Source organism: Eriocheir sinensis, chromosome 42, assembly GCF_024679095.1.
Source record: "Eriocheir sinensis breed Jianghai 21 chromosome 42, ASM2467909v1, whole genome shotgun sequence".
Taxonomy (NCBI): domain Eukaryota; kingdom Metazoa; phylum Arthropoda; class Malacostraca; order Decapoda; family Varunidae; genus Eriocheir; species Eriocheir sinensis.
This window is the reverse complement of record NC_066550.1, coordinates 6,382,669-6,394,394: the sequence shown is the minus strand read 5'-3', so window position 1 is coordinate 6,394,394 and position 11,726 is coordinate 6,382,669. Positions and strand designations below refer to the sequence as shown.

General features: G+C 51.9%; 1 protein-coding gene across 1 annotated transcript in view; it reads left to right on the top strand.

Annotated features, from left to right (window-relative positions):
- The window catches only part of LOC127010207 (uncharacterized), a 36,960-nt gene extending 26,036 nt beyond the window's left edge, over positions 1-10,924 (top strand). The window contains exons 3-9 of the mRNA XM_050884086.1: positions 1-1,272; positions 1,430-1,725; positions 2,269-2,463; positions 5,186-5,222; positions 8,818-8,898; positions 10,180-10,427; positions 10,870-10,924. The exon at positions 1-1,272 is cut by the window's left edge and continues 552 nt beyond it. Of these exons, the coding sequence (XP_050740043.1) occupies positions 1-1,272; positions 1,430-1,725; positions 2,269-2,463; positions 5,186-5,222; positions 8,818-8,898; positions 10,180-10,427; positions 10,870-10,924 (2,184 nt within the window). The remainder of the gene's footprint in view (positions 1,273-1,429; positions 1,726-2,268; positions 2,464-5,185; positions 5,223-8,817; positions 8,899-10,179; positions 10,428-10,869) is intronic.
- The last annotated feature ends 802 nt before the right edge of the window (positions 10,925-11,726 follow it).

The following is an 11,726-nucleotide window of genomic DNA, read 5'->3' as shown; positions in this document are numbered from 1 at the left end:
CCCAAGGTGTCAACGGGGTATCAGTATTCCACACCAGAGGGTACCACAAAGTTTTATCCCACGGTGCCTCCAGACCAGAACAAACAACTAAGCTCCTCTCCCAAACCCAAGGGGTCCACGGGGTATCAGTATTCACCACCAGAGGGCGGCGTAAGTCTTTACCCCACGGTGCCTCCAGTTCTGGACAAACCAGTAAGCTCATCCCCAAAGCCGAAAGTATCCACGACGCCCAGCTATGTCATACCAGACGGGACCGTAAGCGTCTATCCATCTGCTCAGCTCGTCGTCTTCCCATCCACTCCACCAGTAGTGCTTGGGTCCAACCAGGAAGCCACTTCTGCTGCTCCAAGTGAACTCAGGACCAACTACCCGAATGCTAAGACAACCAATCATGAAACTCACCGACAAGAAAAGAAGCTCTCCTACCCTCAGACAGCTCCGAATACAGCCAGTGTACAAACCCTTACCTCCATCAGTCAACAGTATTTACCTCCCAGTCAAATAGCAAATTCACCAAGGGCACTAACACCCAAACGTCAAGCTCCGAGATCGTCCTACATTCCACCACTTCAACAGTACCTCATCCCAGATTCAATAGAAGATCAATTCTCGGATTCTCAAGAAGTTCAGCTCCGAGGGGCACTACCAATTCAGTTTCCAGTTGCTAGCAGAAGACAGTTGCAAAATACCCAGTTTACCCATCCTTCACATATTCCGGCAGTTCACATCCCAGTCGCTCAACCAGTCCAGCTTATAGCCACTCAACCAAGTCAGTTTCAAATCTCTCAACCAGGCAAGTTTTCAGTTCCTCAGCCAGTACAGCTGACCAAAACCCAACCCAACCAGTTTGCCATCGCTCATCCAGCACAACACTCAGTCAGTCAACACGCTCAGTTCCCTGTCTCTCAAATCACCCAGTTCACAGTTCCTCAGCGATCCCAGTTCACTGTTCCTCAGTCGGCCCAGTTACCAGTATTCCAGCCAGTCCCATTCACAGTCGCCCAGCCAGCACAATTGCCAGCTTCTCAGCCAGCACCAGTATCCCAAGTCCATATCCGGCAGCCTGTCCAGTTTGTAGCCACTCAGCCAGCCCAGCTTCCAGTCACCCAACAAGTTTCGTTCCCTGCCGCCCAACCAGTACAGTTCCCAATAATACAACGAGCCCGTGACCAAGATTCTGAGGAGGTCCAGTTTTCAGCCGCCCAACCCGTTCCGCTTACTGGTAGTCAGACTCCTCAGTCCTCTGGCACTCAACCCTCCCATAGCCTTCTGGCAAACCTTTAGCGGCCCATTCTTCAAGGAGACACACAGCCGGACTCCTGGAACTCAGCAAGCAGGTCTTCAAGGGTTGGCTCAGGCAGCGCTGCCATCCCTGATTCCGTTGCTTGCGTCCAGAACGCCTTCCGCTCCCAGCCCTCCACCTCCCCAGGCAGTCGACGGGCCGGGTTCGGGGAGTGACGTGGGTGGAGCTGCCTTGAGGAACGCCAGAGTTACCTCAGACCACATCTTGGGATCGATCCTGAACAACGCGGTAGAGTTTGACTCACCCATGCTACAGCAGTCGCTTCTCCGGGACATCAGTGTGTCTCTGGGCTCTCCTACGGTGAGTGATTCTTCACTCAGCGTGAACAGGGAGTCAAGGGAGCGAGGGACCTCCTTCCTGGATGAACGTGAAGCCCCAGCAAGCTCATTCCTGGACAGACTTTTTGAAGACCCGGAAACAGCGTTAGAGCTCCTCCGCCTTCTGCTGACTGATCACGAAAATTCCGAAGAAGACTTTGATAGAGGGCGTGGTGGTAGGAACTCGAAGCATAGAGGACGAGGTGGAGGCGATGCCCGTGATGGGAGTGGCGAGGATGGCCACGAGAAGAAAGCACCCAGTTCGCCAGTGTTTGTGTTCCTGGATGACGCCGCGTCTCCCTCCCCTGCCAGCACACCGACGCGCCACACCTCCTCCTCGTCGCCCAACACACAGACGTCGTTCAACATCGTCCGCTCGCTGCTCAACGCTCACGCTCAGGTCAGCGGCAAGACGTCGCCGAGCCACGCTCATGCACTCCTCAACGCTGCGTCGTTTATCAATGCTCAAACTGTGGGTGATCCTCATCCACCCCCGCCGCCACCACCGCCACCACAACCCCCTGAGGCAGCGGACGACGCCCAGGCACTTCAGGACGCTCAGATACTGTTGCGATACGTGCAGCTGTTGCGTCAAGCAGAGTTGTTAAAAAGTGCACAGGCCTTACGCAACGCTCAGGCGCTACACAGCAGGACCCCAGCGCCAATTGCTGCCGCTCAACCCAAGACACAGCAGCCCCACGATGCCCAGTTCACCGCCAACCTACAGACCCTCATCAACACCCAGTCTCTGCTGAACGCCCACCTGCTCCTCAGCACTCAGTCACTGCTCAAGACTCGTTCAGTGAAGCCCGAGGAGTCACCCCTCCCTCCCCGCACTCCCCGGTCACGTTCGGCCCAACTGACCAGCCGCGGCAGATCAGTTGAAGTTTACCCTCTACATAACATTCGTTCCCGCGGCAGCGGCAGGAGCCGGCTGTCTCACACCTAGAGACGTCATCCCTCATCCAGAGACCAGTTCCTGCCTAGATCTCCCTCACGCTCCCACCAAAGGAAAGCACTCGAGAAGCCGCTTCCGTCAGGAGGGGAAGTGTTAGGGGAGGACGGGGTCCTATTATCCCTGACTGTCGATCCTTACAACACTCTGCCTGGGAGAGGGTCGGCACGGCATCTGCGAGAGACGGTTGTGTCCGATGGTGAAGCGCCGACCATCAGTGACGCAGAAGTGAATTTAAGACATTTACGGACCTAAGGACATTTGCCACGCGTGAACCCCCAAAAAAACTCGTAATGTCGAATATATTACGGTGCAGTGTGGGCACCATAGTTGTGAGTGTTTTGCTGTTACCAAAATCATGAGTGTCCGTGATGCAAAACAGTCTCGGCAGTGGTCGAGCGGCTAGTTTTCCCAAACCCGTGGCTCGCAGTGACCAAACACGCTGCCAGGGGCTGGGAGCGGCCACGACGCGAGTGATAACGTGTTTATGTAGAGAAGGAAACAGCTTAGTGTGGATCGCCAGTAACTGTAATAAAATTTGTTTGTGAAGAACTTTTTGTTGAGGAAGACACATCGTTGACTGTCTGTGGATCAGAACAAGAGCACATGGCACATGTTTGACACATGCTAAAAAAAGTTACTAAATTGAGTGATTGAGGGTAAATGATACGTTAAATAAACAGGATATTACCTATTTTCTTACATATATTATTATCGGAGAATCGAAGGGCTAGAACATAATATATGTGAAACAGTGAATATATTAAAAACTCAGAACTTTATTTTGAAGTGCATTGAAAACTTTTATACTAGTTTAGCCGGATTTCTTAATAGTGATATATGACAAGGTGGCATTACTCATTATTACCTAAGCTGGTACTTGAGTGAGGGAAGCATCGCTCTCGTCACGGCCGCGAAGTGTTCGTTTACTCGCCCGCCGTGCTGAGGCTCGGAAGGGTTTCCGTGTGTGTGAAGAGTCAACTGTTGTGATATCAGGAAGCAGGCTCGCCCGCCTCCATCTCATTATTATAGTTTCTATTTTTTTATATTTTCATTGTACCACTACGTTAATATCTGTTCTAGTTGATCTTGTATTAAATTTTAAATATATTTTTTTGAAGAAAACATTGGGTATCATATGCATGTATGCACTCTTCCATAATTATGTCGAGGCAGTCAGGGAGGCAGAAGGAAAAACTTTCGTTAGTTATCACTTTAATTGATCAATAAAATATTTTTTACATTCTTTTGCTCAATATTTTAATTGAAGGAAGACTTCATATTTTTCAGATTCTTTTTTCCAGCCATTACTTAGACGGAACAAAAGCATGCAATGCATTTTTTTTCAGATTAAATTCGCGTCTTGAAGGATAGTGTCCTTCAGACGGGTGAACTAAACAAAAATTTAGGCACTCGCTAGAACACTTGTGTTCATTTTGCGGGTCTGATTCTGATATATTTTTTCTATAAATCAACACAATGAAGGAATATTTTGGCGCGATGCGAGAGGATACACACTTGGGCACATATGCACGAAAGTTACTGCGTCATGAAACCTTTGTAGATCTTGTACCTGTGGGGTGTGCGTGGCAGCGTGTGCAGCTGGCACTCTGAAGGGGTGGGAATGAGTGTCGTTCGGTGGTTATGGTATCTGAAAACACGGGAGGCAACTTGGCGTGAAACATATGTATCAATGATTAGGTGTACTTATGATGTAGCTAACGGTTATCCAGTAGTAACGTCTTCATGTATTTGACGTTCGTTTGTTCTCTAGTTTTACCTCCAGTCTCCTCTCTCCCTCTCAGGCAGATAACGATGATGCATTTGTCGACCACAATGACTCAGGCGCAGATGTACCGCTTCTGCCTTTGCTGACAGACCCGACAAAGTCATCCACCGCGTCGGACGATTCTCAGTCTTCAAATGAAAACAGTATCGCGGATGTGGCTGGGACAGAGGCTCCCAGCGATGACCCAGCCGTGTTTGGTGCCACACCGAACACCACACCACCACCCTCACCCCGGCCGGCAGCCACTCCCACCCCCACACCGACACCCACGACCCAGCCCACGCCTCCGTCTTCATCTGTGGTTCTCAAACTAAACACTCAAAGGGTATTCTTACCTACAGTGTTACCTTCAGGGACTCGACGACCTTTCCTGCCCACTGCGACTCCAGATATTAGTGAAACTTTCCTCCCCACGGTCTCCTCACAGTCATCGTATGAGAAGTTCTCCCTCTCAAAGCTGCCTCCGTCTTCAGCTCAAGGTGTTCATCAGAATCTTTTCAATGTGGACTCCTCGGCTTTCCTCTATCCGGCAGCAGGTGGGAATATAACGTCTTCGGCTGGTCATTATCACGTCCAATTCCCGTCCTCTCAGCCACCAGTGTCCAGGGCATCTCAGGGAACCATGCACCATGTCGGCCAGTCACTTAGTTATCATCCCAATATACGATTCGCTCAAGAAGTTCAGTTTCTCGGCACACAAGATCCCCACAAACGTGTCATTCAAGCATTCGAGACGCCAGTTGACTCGAGACTTGTGTCCGAATACAGCATAGTCCAACTCCCAGGCTTTTCAGATGACCTCCTCTCCCATCATTCCGCAGACCAGAACACTCCACCGGCTGTGCCCAGGTTCAGCAGGCAAGCCCAGCTCCCAGGGACAGAGTCATCCACTAATTCACCTGCTCGTTCATCGCTCTTCTTGAATCTACTACGCGCGGCACTGCTATCTTCCGCTTCGTCTCCTGCGCCTGGCTCAGGACGGGAAGGGGATGAGGTGGGCGGGTCCCTTCTACGCAACACTCCGGTCACCTCAGACCACATCCTCGCCTCCGCCCTCAACAACGCTGTGGAATTCGACTCGCCGACCCTTGACCAATCACTCGTTCGGGATCTGAGCTTCTCATTTGGGTCCCCCTCTGTGCGTAACTCCTCCTTCAGAGTGGGCCGAAGGTCAGCTGACAGAAGACGGAGTAACAGTATCTTAGGACGACTCCTCGGTAGCCCAAGAAGAGGCAGCTTGTTGGGGAGACGCTCTGACCGCCCAAGAAGTGGGTTCTTAGACAGACTTCTTGGAGGTTCCTCGAGGGGCAGATTGTTGGACAGACTTTTCGGTGCCCCAGAGGGAATGAGTTCTTTGCTCAGCCTCTTACTTGGCAGAGGACGTGGCGGCAGCGACAGGGGGACAAGCAGAGGACGGAGCAAAGGAGGGGGTGGCGAGGAAGCGGAGGCTAAAAAGGACCCCGGCCCGCCAGTGTTTGTTTTCCTGGATGACGCCGCGTCTCCCTCCCTTGGCAGCACACCGACGCGCCGCACCTCTTCCTCGTCGCCCAACACACAGGCGTCGTTCAACATCGTCCGCTCGCTGCTCAACGCTCACTCGCAGGTCAGCGGCAAGACGTCGCCGAGCCACGCTCATGCGCTTCTCAACGCTGCATCGTTTATCAATGCTCAAACTGTGGGTGATCCTCAGCCACCACCGCCGCCACCACCGCCACCACAACCCCCTCAGGCAGCGGACGACGCCCAGGCACTGCAGGACGCTCAGATACTATTGCGATACGTGCAGCTGTTGCGTCAAGCAGAGTTGTTAAAAAGCGCACAGGCCTTACGCAACGTCCAAGCTCATCGGAATACACAACCTTTCCACAGTGCCCAAACATTCCCCAGCCCCCAGCCTCTCCACACACCGTTGGTGCCATCCTTCCCTGCCCAACCTGTTAGCAACGTGCCTGCACCAGCCACCACCGCTCAGGCTGCTGCCAACACCCAACAGCCTCACAGTGCCCAGTCCCTCGCCGGCCCTCAATCTGTGGCCGACCTTCAGACTCTCATCAACACCCAGTCGCTGCTTAACGCTCAACTAGTCCGCAACACACAGTCACTGCTCGAGGCTCAGTCCCTGCTGGAACAAGCTGGATCCCGCACCACCACCACACCCAAGATTCCCGCGTCACCAGAACACCCAGACAGCCACATCGCGTTGCCAAGTCCTGGCCAACAAACACCCGCCATACACTTGGCCATTCGCCGCATCCTGAATGAAAGATCTGCTCCACCCCTGCACGAAACACCCACCCAAAGATCGTATTCTCCAAGCCTCGAAGCATTAGACGTACCATTCACCAGCCCTCACCAGTCCGCCCACCGAAGACCGCCCGCCCGCCAGCACTTACGGAGGAGGGTGCCCGCGTCTGGAAGGGAGGCATTCATAGACCTAGACGGGTTTGTACTGTCACTGGGTGCTGATCCTAACGACTCGTTCCCGAATGACTCAAGCGAGGGAGGGTTGGCACGTTTTCAGCGAGAGACACTCCTCAGCACCCCGAGCATCAGCAACCCTCCTGTAATACCGAGTCAGCATTTCATGACATAAAGACGTGTGCGATTCCTGGCCAACTAGTACTTTCACATGAATTAAAACACAGACATAGATCTGTTGAAAGTCATTTAAAGAAGTGTTCCTACCTCGCTTGAAAAAAAGTTCCGCGCTGCATGTGAGTCCTAGTGAAGGCTTGTCTGAAGCTCACAGGTACCGATGGCCAATAGTGATGGATGTAGTTATTGATAGTTTTGTATTGTTACGGAGCTGCCAAGTGGTCAAAGTGTTCTCTGTATATAATAGATGGCAAGATGGGAGAGGCGGGACGGAGATGGTGTGGCTAGGAAGTGAAGTCTCGAAGTTGTTCTGAGCCAAGTCGAGGGTTGAGGTGGCATTATTTAAGACAGCCGTTGCTTTAGGGGAAATTTTGTTCTTCACGCCGTCCCGAAGTGTTGGGTAATTTCTCTTCTGGGTCTGAAGTTACAAAAGTATACTGAGTGTATATAACGTTCAAGTGCGGGTCCCACTGATGTACGAGACGCACGCATGACTTACTACAATTATTATTATCATTATTATTATTATTATTATACACTAGATGTTTAATATGATGTCACTATCATTTGTTTTCATTTTTCTGTCACTATTACTGCTGCTGCTCGTTGTTGTTATTGTTGTGATGCCATTATTTTTTATACTTGCACTTATCCCCAAATATATATGTTAAGTAACACTATAAGTGTATTCTTTTCATTTCAACAGTTTTACGTTATTGATCTAATTTCAAAATGTTTTAATTGTGAAGATGCATTTTTTTCATAATATTTATAATTTTTCATTCTTCTTCTTAATCATACGTCTTACTGTTGCAACATAGTAAGTGAAATAACGATAACTCGAGAAAGACTTATTGGATGCGACTAACCGAGCAAATCGTGGTATCTAAGATTATTTCATCTTTATTTCCTTCGTCGTTTTATCTCTAGTCTCCTCTCTCCCTCTCAGGTAGCTAACGATGTTGACTTTGACGACATCAGTGCGCCAGGCGTAGGTGTGCCCTTTCCCGTGGGAGCGAACCCGTCCAGGACATCCACCTCGGGCGAGTCTGGATCCAGATTTACAAATTTTGTCACCGACATTGTGGATTCAGTGGTGCCGATCGTCGTTCCTGCCCTTTTTCCCCCACACGCCCCGCAGCCCGCCATGACGCCTGTTGTGGTGCCAGCATTCGTTCAGCGTGTGGCCACACCTTCACCTCACTCCTCATCTCGGCCGTCACCCCAGCCCCTACGCCAAGCCCCTCAGCAGATTCTACCCTCAGTGTCTTTCTTAGGCACCCGGCAGCCTCGCTTCCGGCCTGCGTCCCCGTCAGTCCAACAAGCTTTCCGTCCCACGGAATCCTCCTCTTCGTCTGTTGAGGATGTCTTTCTTCCTACGGTTCGTCCCAACAAAGATAGTCGGCAGGATCCTTACCCTAAGGCGCCCCCGCCCTCGCTTTACACTGCCCCAGATGCCAACTTGGCAGTATATCCGTCCGGCCAGCTCGTCGTGTTCCCATCGTCGCAGTCAGCAGTGTTCAGGGCCACGCAGGAGCCGCTGTATCCTTATGCTCCAGAACAGAGGAGCCACAGTACCCACCACCCATCCGCAAAGTTAACTGGATATCAGTCCCATCAGTCATCAGCTGAGTCAGCCGAGCATCAGACCAAATTCATAACCACTCGCAAACCCAAGACTCAAGCTGTCCAGTTCCAAGGTTCCCATCACCTCCAGTTCCAAGACGATTCTCAAGAAGATCTGTTTCCAGTCGCCCATCAAGTTCAGCTTCCCTTCATTCAGCAAACTCACTTCCCAGCCACCCAACAAATCCAGTCTCCTGCCACTCAGCAAGTCCCATTCCCTTTCCCTCATCAGGTACAGTTCCCGGTTACTCATCAAATCCAGCTTCCACCCACACGACAAGCTCAGTTCTCTGGCACTCCTGTCCAGTTTCTAGTCACTCAACCAGCTCAGGTGTCAACTACTGATATACAAAGCCAGCTCACGGCCAGTCAGCCAGTTCATTTTCAAGGTGCTGTACCATCTCTACTACTAAGCAGTCAACAAGCTCAGTTTACGGGAGCACAATCAACCCAGTTCCCATCGAATCAAGTAATCCAGCTTCCCACGAGTCAACCAGTCCAGTTTCTTCCCACTCAACAAGTTCTGTTTTCAGACTCTCAAGAAGTTCAGTTTTCAGGCGCCCAACCGTCTCTGTTCCCAGTCGTTCAACAAGCCCCCTTCCCTATCACTTCAACCAGTCAGTTGTCAGGGGCACAAGCAGTCGGAGCTCCAGGAACCCAACAAGGGGGTCTTCAGGGACTGGTTCAAACAGCCCTGCCATCCCTGCTTCCGTTGCTTGCATCTAGAGGGCCTCCTCCTCCTAGTCCCTCTTCTCCGCCTCTTCAGTCAGTGGATGGGCCGGGTTCAGGGAGTGACGTGGCAGGTTCTGGCCTACGGAACACCCCAGTGACCTCAGATCACATACTGGGTTCCTTCCTGAACAACGCGTTACAGTTTGACAATCCCGGTATTGACCAATCACTTTTTCGAAACATAAGCTTCTCGTTGGGGTCTCCCTCAGTCAGAGACTCAGCGGTCAACATTGGAAAGGACTCAGAGGAGAAGGAAGGCTCAATCATGGATAGCATCTTTGAAGACCCCGAGTTAACCCTGGAATTTTTAAGTCTTCTGCTCGAGAACTTCGAGGAAAGTGAAGAAGAGGTTGATGAGATGATTGACGAGGACGAGGAGGAAGAGCCCGGACCTCCCGTGTTTGTGTTTGTAGACGAGGCCAACTCCTCCCCTAACACACAGCCACGCCTCACCACGGTCTCACCACCGTCATCCAATACTCAGGCGTCGTCCACCGTCGTTCGGTCGCTGCTCAATGCTTTTACGCAGCTCAACGGCCAAGGGTCTCCCGGTCACGCTCACACGCTGCTCAACGTGGCGTCTTTGCTTAGTGCTCGCGCTGCCGGCATCGTGCAGTCACCACCGCCACCATCACCACCAGCAGTAGCACCTCACGCAGGGATCACTACTCAGGCGCTACAAGACCAGCGGATACTATCGCAATTTTCTCGATTACTGCGTCACACGGAGTTACTGAGGAAAGCAAAGGCCTTGACAAGTGTCCAGAGATTTCACAACACACAATCGTTTCTGAACCCTCTAGATTTCAACAAGCCACATAATGTGATTCACCCAAACTTTGTTTCTAACGTCCCCGTCCAGGCCGTTTCCAGTGCCCCAGCTGTGGTCAGGGTCCCAGCGCCAGCCCCTGCCGCCCAGGCTGCGGCCAACACCCAACAGTCGAGCAACGCTCAGTCTGTCGCCAACCTGAAGACACTCATCGACACCCAATCATTGCTTAACGCTCAGCTGCTCCGCAATACAGAGTCACTGCTCAAGGCTCAGTCATCCCCCGACCAAGGAGGGTCATCCGGCACCTCCACCCCCAGTCCCTCTGACAGCCGACACACGTCAGGAGACAGCCCGCATTCGAAAACTGGTCGGTCCCGCAGCAGCGTCCCGGCGCCAGCGTCAGGACAGGTCCCGCCGGCGATACACCTGACCATCAGCCTGGATGACGGTCCCTCCCCTAGGCCCCGCCCCACCACCCGGCGGCCAGCTGTTTCCGTCCGTCACCCACCAGACACAAGACCTTCGATCAACCCCCAGACCATATCACGCAGACCATATGTTCCTGAACGTCAGGCAACAAATGTGAGATCCTCTTTAAACCCGTTAGACCCGACCCTCAGACCAGTTGTTCTTCAACGTCAATCACCAGACACAAAATCATCACCCAGTGACCAGATCATAACACGTAGACCAATTGTTCTCGAACGTCAGCCACCAGTCACAGCATCCTCGCCCAGTGCCCAGATCACAACACGCAGACCATTTGCTCCCGAACGTCAGCCACCAGTCACAGGATACTCTCCTAGTCTCCAGGTCACAACACGCAGACCACTGATTCTCGAACGTCGGCCACAGGTCACAGGATCCTCGCCCAGTGCCCAGATCACGACACACAGACCATTGATTTTTGAACGTCAGCCAACGGTAACAGGATCCTCGCCCAGTGCCCAAATTACAACACACAGACCATTGATTTTTGAACGTCAGCCAACGGTCACAGGATCCTCGCCCAGTGCCCAAATTACAACACACAGACCATTGATTTTTGAACGTCAGACAACGGTCACAGGATCCTCGCCCAGTGCCCAAATTACAACACGCAGACCATTGATTCTCGAACGTCAGCCACTAGTCACAGGATCCTCTCCTAGTCTCCAGATCACAACACACAGACCACTGATTTTTGAACGTCGGCCACCACACACAGGATCCTCGCCCAGTGCCCAGATCACAAAACACAGACCACTAACTCCCGAACGTCGGCCACCACACACAGGACACTCGCCAAGTGCCCGGATCACAACACGCAGACCACCCAGGCGTAAGACCTCCAAACCCTTCACTCCTAAGACGCCAAAAACTGATCGAAAAATATCACCAGATGACGACAATGTTTTCATCTTCTTGGTGGAACCCGAGTACTCATCCGGTGGTTTTGCGAAGAAAGGACGCGCACACGGTCCATACGGGCCATCGCCTTCTGTGCTCACGAGATAATCTACAGTTCCCTCAAAGCCATATATGAAAACATGAGCTAATCACTGTGATCTCAAAACCCTATCTGAAGGAGACCTGAAGTCATTTACAGTGTCCGCAAACAAGATCAGATCTGAAGTAATTTGCAGTGGCTTTGAAAC